This window comes from Etheostoma cragini, chromosome 23 (assembly GCF_013103735.1).
Source record: "Etheostoma cragini isolate CJK2018 chromosome 23, CSU_Ecrag_1.0, whole genome shotgun sequence".
Taxonomy (NCBI): Eukaryota; Metazoa; Chordata; class Actinopteri; order Perciformes; family Percidae; genus Etheostoma; species Etheostoma cragini.
Genome location: NC_048429.1, coordinates 5,081,466 through 5,088,597, shown reverse-complemented (window position 1 = coordinate 5,088,597; position 7,132 = coordinate 5,081,466). Strand labels below are relative to the sequence as shown.

The 7,132-nt window shown below is 40.6% G+C and overlaps 1 protein-coding gene across 14 annotated transcripts in view; it reads left to right on the top strand.

Moving 5' to 3' along the window:
* magi2a (membrane associated guanylate kinase, WW and PDZ domain containing 2a) overlaps window positions 1–7,132 on the top strand; it is a 199,777-nt gene that overhangs the window by 179,614 nt on the left and 13,031 nt on the right. For 13 of the 14 annotated variants that reach the window (XM_034864006.1, XM_034864005.1, XM_034864004.1 and 10 more), the window contains 4 exons: window positions 3,051–3,314; window positions 3,898–4,083; window positions 5,208–5,424; window positions 6,236–6,461. In XM_034864006.1, the coding sequence (XP_034719897.1) occupies window positions 3,051–3,314; window positions 3,898–4,083; window positions 5,208–5,424; window positions 6,236–6,461 (893 nt within the window). The remainder of the gene's footprint in view (window positions 1–3,050; window positions 3,315–3,897; window positions 4,084–5,207; window positions 5,425–6,235; window positions 6,462–7,132) is intronic. The other variant, XM_034864003.1, reaches the window with a different exon arrangement.

The following is a 7,132-nucleotide window of genomic DNA, read 5'->3' as shown; positions in this document are numbered from 1 at the left end:
AATCTAATCTCGATGAGACAAGGGCATGAATAATCCTCTCAAGCTCATTATAAGTCACCATTTTACGGAGTTTAGAAAGCCTTAACCCCACGCAGTTGCTAGTAGCCAAGGAGGACTCAAAGGATTAAAAAAACATGATGGATTTTTTAGAAGAGGTCATTATCTTCACTCGAGTTTCTGCGCGCGACGACACAATCTTCTCAACGCAGCCATGCTGAGAAATACAGTGAGAGTTTTGTGGAGCTGATAGTCTTAATTAGCTCATTTGTCAATGGCTTGAATGTTATGGACGTTCATTAATATCAAAAAGTTATGCACTAAATCTTTAAAATTAGATATTTACATTTTTTCTTATATAGTTCCACAACGTTTTTGATAATCAATGAATCAAGTAACTTCTACTCATTAACATAACACTCACTGGTTCTAGCTTCCTAGATTTATTAATAAAGTCATACTTTCAGCTGAAACTGTATCATTCCTTCCGTAATGTGATAGAATTCCTTTTAAAACATGAAAGTGCTGCAGGACATAGTACAATGACTGATCAATACTTTTTCTTTGTTAAGGTTTTTATTTATTCTTTTTTTTTGCCTTTATTGGTGATATATAATACAGTTAGACAAGACACTTTGAGAAAGAATTTTGCAATACCAGACCACAATGCTGGCTGCATGAGTTAACATTCTGCTCTAGCTTGTTTGAATTTCTTTTAACCAATTACAATCATCTTGCGCTTGCAGTGACGGTGCCCTTGTAAAATACAGCAGAACGACATCCGGCGACCGATGAGCTGGTAGCTATGGAGAGAAAAGCAGTTAGATTTAATTAGACGTAAAGAAAGGCTAGATTATTAAAAACCTTTAGATGACTTTATTGGTTGGATTTTTAAGTTACACCCCATAGTGAATCACAGCTTATATTTATTTTTCGTATAGTCAACAATTCCCATTTTTGGTGGACTTTTAAAGGGCACAGTTAATCCTGCAAAAAATACCTTTAGGAAGCTGGTTTGTGAAGTAAATTGATCTCCATCCTCTATTCTGTTGTATTCCTCATTCTCTTTGTTCCTCGTTTCTAACTCTCTTTCTCTGTTCACTACTACCGTTCTTGTCTCGTAATGATTTAGGCATCTAATAACTCCGAAAACAGAACCACTAATCTCTGAGTAATGACACTAAAGCCTCTCCCAAAAAACAGTCTCTGGTTCTTATTCAAGTTTCTTTACATTTCAGCCTGGAGACTGGGGTGGCACTTACTCCCGTGAACTTCAGCCTCCCCTGTTCTCATTATCACTTCCTTCACACAAACACACACACTCTTCTCACCAATCCACTTCTTCCCACTCTGTTCCGCCCTCTCTGTCAATTTCTTCTCACCAAAGACTACTGCCTGACTCATGCCCGGCCTCTTCTGCGGCCCTTACTTCCATCCTAATTGTCTGACTCCCACTGGCACTTTGCAGTGTCAGACTCAGCTCTCCGCTCGGAGCCCATACTTCTTCCTGCATCTATCGCCCCACATTTTACCCAATCCGTTCCTCTTTTTTTAGGCAATTTTTTCTCCTCCTAAAATAATTATTTGTGCACCTGTTGGTGTAAGGAAATACTACATGTGGGTATGTAGCTTTTAATGGTGACAAATCGTCCTGTGTCAGTGAGCTGTGAGAAGTCACAATTTCAGAAGTTAAAATTCTTAACTGTTTAACTAAAGAAAACCACAGCGCTGCTTCTCGTTGAGCTATCAAAACAACAACACAGGGTTTGATCGTTCAGTACGCCAGAAATGCGTACACACAAAAAAGTTAGAGGTGCGAGAAGCTGTTTTGGCTCCGGCTGGATTGACACCATGCTGCATTTTAATGATGTGTTTTGCCACATTGTGACAGTTGCTTTTGCTTTTCTGTTTTGTGTTCCTGTCTTGTATCTGCTTCTTGGTTCTTCCCAAAGATGGGATTCAGCTCCAGCTGTAAAGTTGATTGTTTCTGCAAACGCAACATTATCCTTAGATTCTTCCCAAACAATTATGTGTCATATTTTTACAGCACAAAGTCATAATTTATAATTTAGAAAGTATACTGATTGATAAGCTGCTTTGATGTCCTAAAAATGCTGCTATAGTGACAACTTAGCAAATTGTTAATTGAGATTTTAAATTTAAAACATAATGACGATGATCTTTAACACATTGTTAAAAATCAAAGCCGTTTCATTCAAATAATTGTTCAAGACCCAAAAAGGTGAAACTATCCAATATTAAAAGAACAAAAATATCAGAGAAAATTCAAAAATATGAAAACAGATTTGTGCATTAGAACTTTGTTCCTTTTCTATTCTGTCCTATTAATTGTCTCATGACCCCTCCAAGTTATGTTGTGACCCTCTGGAGGAGTCCCGACCCATAGGTTGTGACCCACTGGACTAAAATACCTATCGTTATACAAAGTTGTTAAAACCAATCACAACAGAAAAATGAAATTTATAATAATAACTCCCTAGTATACATCAGTACTTTCACGGTTGATACTTTGAGTACTGTTTGTTGATAACACTTCTGTACATTTGCTTAAGATGGATTTCGATTATATAACCTGCAACAGTATTTTGTTGTTGTTGTTGTTGTATTGATCATTTTTCTTAAGTAAGAGACTGTAGAAAAATTAATGGGTTGTGGAGGCAACTGAACTTTATGTTTTACTTTTTTTTTTAAATAAGACTACCCCAGAGTTATTAAAATTATCTTTTGACACCCCCCTCGACTCCACTTGAAGAATAAACCTCCTACACAACATGCGGCTGGTTAGCTAATCGCTTAAAATCACATTTGATTGGATACATTATTGTAGACGCCCTGAGTTCAAACATAAATCATTGAACATAAAAAAAATGATATGAAGAGAAAAGAGGGATTTTGATATTTAATAAAATCCTATATTTTGCAAATAACTGAAAGATTACAGAGCGACACATGTCCAGGACTATATTTCAGAAAGCTTCTCCAACCACCGTCTTTGGGTATATGCGCACTCAGCTCTCTACCTCCCCCTGCAGGTGAGTCCTTCCCTGAGAACGGTCGTAGCCCGGGCTCTGTCTCCACGCAGCACAGCTCCCCACACAGTGACTTCACCTATGGCAACAGCACCAGCACTACCCAGGCACCCAACGCCAACATGGGCAACCCAGCCGCCGCTTCAGACAGGACGTCGACCCCCAACACACAACCCAGTGATGTCATCATCAATCGAAAGGAGAGCGAAGGCTTTGGCTTTGTCATCATCAGCTCGCTCAACAGGCCCGAGGCGGCCGCCACCAACAGTAGGTCCAGTGATTGTTTTGGTGATATTTTATGGAATTAAATAGATGCTCATGCATCATCACTTATACTCTACTCAGCATAACAAGCGCTTCAAGTGTTACACCTCGCATGAAAGCTTTCAGACACATATACTACCAGGTAAACTCAACATAGAGTCAAGATATGTGGCAAACTTAAGTATAGGAAGAGGCCATGGCTCAATAAAATGTTAAGCGCCTCTCATTCCATCTCCTCAATTATGCATTCCCTCCCACGGCACGTCACTTACACACATCTCTAGATTCCCGCGGTCAGCATCAGTGCATCGCCCACACACATTAAAAAAAATGAAAAAATCTGGATGCCTTACGTAAGCCTGGGGTGAATAGCAAAGTGAAAGAGACAGAGACATTCAGTCAGTCAGTCAGTCAGTGAGTGAGTGGTGTGTGAGCACAGACAGGCGTAATCCTCCAACCTGCTGCTGAGCACGTCTTTACCTGCAGCGTGTTGTGTTTGTGCGTGCGTGTGTGTGTGTATGTGTGTGTGTGTGTATGTATGTGTGTGTATGTGTGTGTGTGTGTGTGTGTGTGAATCTTTCAACAGCTGTGCCGCATAAAATTGGCCGCATCATCGAGGGCAGCCCGGCCGACCGCTGCGGGAAGCTGAAGGTGGGAGACAGGATACTGGCAGTGAACAGCCAGTCCATCGTCAACATGCCGCACGCCGACATCGTTAAGCTGATCAAGGATGCGGGCCTCAGCGTCACCCTGAAGATCATACCCCAGGAGGGTAAGAAAACACGTGGATACGCACCCTGCACATGGCCATGATAGACGAGAACTTAAAACTGTAATATTATACAAGACAATGATTTATGACAGTAATTGATTTTGCTTCATTAAATCAAAGTTGTAATTTGAGTTTTGCAAATCGGATTCTTTCTAGATTAACTGTCACTTGTCACATTCATGAGTGGCGTTCTCCTCTGGTCTGCATGTTCTCTTCACTGAATCAACACTTTGCATGCAAATGCTTGAACAGAGCTGCTGTCTATTACTGTGGTTACATCAATACAGAATATACAATAACTGTGTTTCTAAGAATTGGGTGTCATGTCAGTTTCTTAGTGATTCTTGTATGCTGCATGCACAAGACTCTTTGGCCACGTAGAACAGATAACTGGCTTAAATAACTAAAGCAAGCGAGAATAGCTTTATTTCTAAGACTGAGGAATGACTTTCACACCTTTTATCTACATTTCAGTTGTATGCCTTTCATGAACATTTATAAACCTTCTTATTCAAAGATACATTAAAGGTACTTTAAGGAGGTTTTGACTATTAGTAATAGCGGAATGAGTTTCCATTTTGTTTGTATTATGAATATGGGTAGTGCAATTTGTATTTTAATGAACGCACAGAGAATGATCACCCATCTGCAGCTCCCCTTGGCTTTATGGGGTTTTACAGCAAGTCTACAGTTTCTATTTGGTTCACTCACACCGCTCTACTAGTGTTGTTTCTGGACACAGCAGGCCCATTTTTTTGTAAAAAACAAACAAAGAAAAAGTAAGGAAAAACTCTGTATACACTTGAGAGCCAAAAGAGCCAGATATTGATAGCTGAGTTGACCCAAACAGAGCTTGAAGAAGGACTTAGATTTAACAGGTGGAAAGAAGAAAAACATGACTCCTTCATGTCTTCTGGATGTGTAAATAACAAAAATGTTTTCTTACATGTTTGCAGCATTAATTTCATAATGTGATAATGTTTGTTCACAGGTTGCTGGCTGCCCACAAGTGGTCGAAAACACATTTTTTCATGCAGGTTTAAACATTAAAAAAACGTTTACTTGTTAAAAAAGCTTAAAGTACATGTTTGTCCCATGCTTTTGTGCTTCTTTTTGAATCCCAGAGAGCAGCAATCCCCCATCAGCCCCTAGCTCTGAGAAACAGAGCCCCATGGCCCAGCAGCACAGCCCGAAGACCCAGCCAAGCACCACTGCCTCACTGCCCAACACAGCAGTCACAGAGCCCGACCCTTTGGTTAACCAGCCCAATCTCATGCCTCACCAGAGCCCTGTAACCCAGCTCCCCACCCCTCCTCCTCAGACCTACACCCACGAGAGCAGGTAACACTGTTGATAAGGATTTCAGGTTACAGAGCATGACAAGTTCTTCTCAAAGTGGCAGCAAACAGTTATAATGAAAGCTGTTTCAACCTCATGCAGTGTTACAGTGTCACATTTGCAGCTGTCTTGATTTTCTGATGCAGTGAAGCATTTTTTTATAGACAAGCCCTCTATCTGTCTCTGGGGCAAACACTGTTCCTCTGAGAGTACAGGTATGAGTGAATCAGATACTTTTGTCCCCATTCTCTCAACTTTTCTTTTTTTTTATCTCGTCATCTATTGTCATAGTTTCTTCCACTTTTTCCTTCTACTCACTTTCGCTCTTTAGTCAACTTTCATCCTGACTTTCTCCTCCTTTCTTTCTTGTAAAACATCACTTAACTCTTATGGACTGCTAAATTATTAACATAAATTGTGTCTTTATAGAGATCTGTTGAATTTTTTAAAAACAACTACAGGGGTCGAAAATCTACTATGTCATTGCATTTCCCCTCAGCTTTACACAGTGCCCCAATGACTTTGTACTCAGCATCACCAGTCTCTGAAGGAACTTGTTTTCATCATAAACATTTCATGTGATGTGTGAGGAAAATCAGTTTAATTTCCTCAACTAAGTCACGTTTAATGGCTGTCACTTCTAACCAAAACAAGCCGTTTCTATCAGACCCAGAAGTTTGCCAGAAAGCATTATTTTCACAGCATGCTAAGTGCGCCAAAACATAACAAAAGTTATGTAACATATCCAAAGATAATGATGACAGGAACATAAATCCTCCTGGGAGTTCTTCCTTCATTCTGATTGGTCTGTTAGTTACAGGTCAGAGGTGAAAGCAAGGCAAGATGTTAAACCAGACATCAGACAGCCGCCATTCACAGATTACCGGCAGCCGCCGGTGGACTACCGGCACCCTCCTGTGGCAGACTACAGGCAGCCACCCACGTTGGACTACAGACACCCGCCACTGCTCGACTACAGACAGCTAGCTACTGACACCAGGCAGTTCACCATCCCGGACTACCGAATGCCACCAGTTCAAGTAAGGATGTGAAGATGTGATTCTTATCTAGACCCCTACTGATATTTGAGGTTGATAACAATATAGATATTTGAGAATAAGGAAGTAAGATCCTTCAAAGCTGCATTTATCAATAAATGTACATTAACAATGAATCAAATGACTATGTCTGATATGAAAGTTGCTGCTTGGGTGCCTGGATAGCTCAGTTGGTAGAGCTGGCGCCCATATATAGAGGTTTACCTCTCGACGGCCCTTTGCTGCATGTCGTTCCACCCCTCACTCCTTTCATTTCTTCAGCTGTCCTGTCAATAAAGGCCTAGAAATGCCCTAAAAAATAATCTTTAAAAAGAAAGAAAAGAAAGTTGCTGCTTAGTAGTAATGTATTCACAGAGAATTATCACCCCACTCTACACATTCCTTTAAGTCCTTCATGCAGGAAACCACTGATTTGGTTTTACAGCCTGCGATTTCCCTGTTTTAGTTTACTCTCACGGCTCATATTAAGCATTTCCAGCAGCAGCAGGCAGCAGTCATCACTAACAAAAAAGCTCTAAAAACCCCATGTACACTACCTGCCCAGTACCAAACAGCAGACAGGTGAAGTAAGCAGCCAGCTGGTGAACATAGTGGAGCATTTAGCAACTTAAGAGCCTTGTGGAGACCAACAATTCATCAGGTGGTCAGAAACT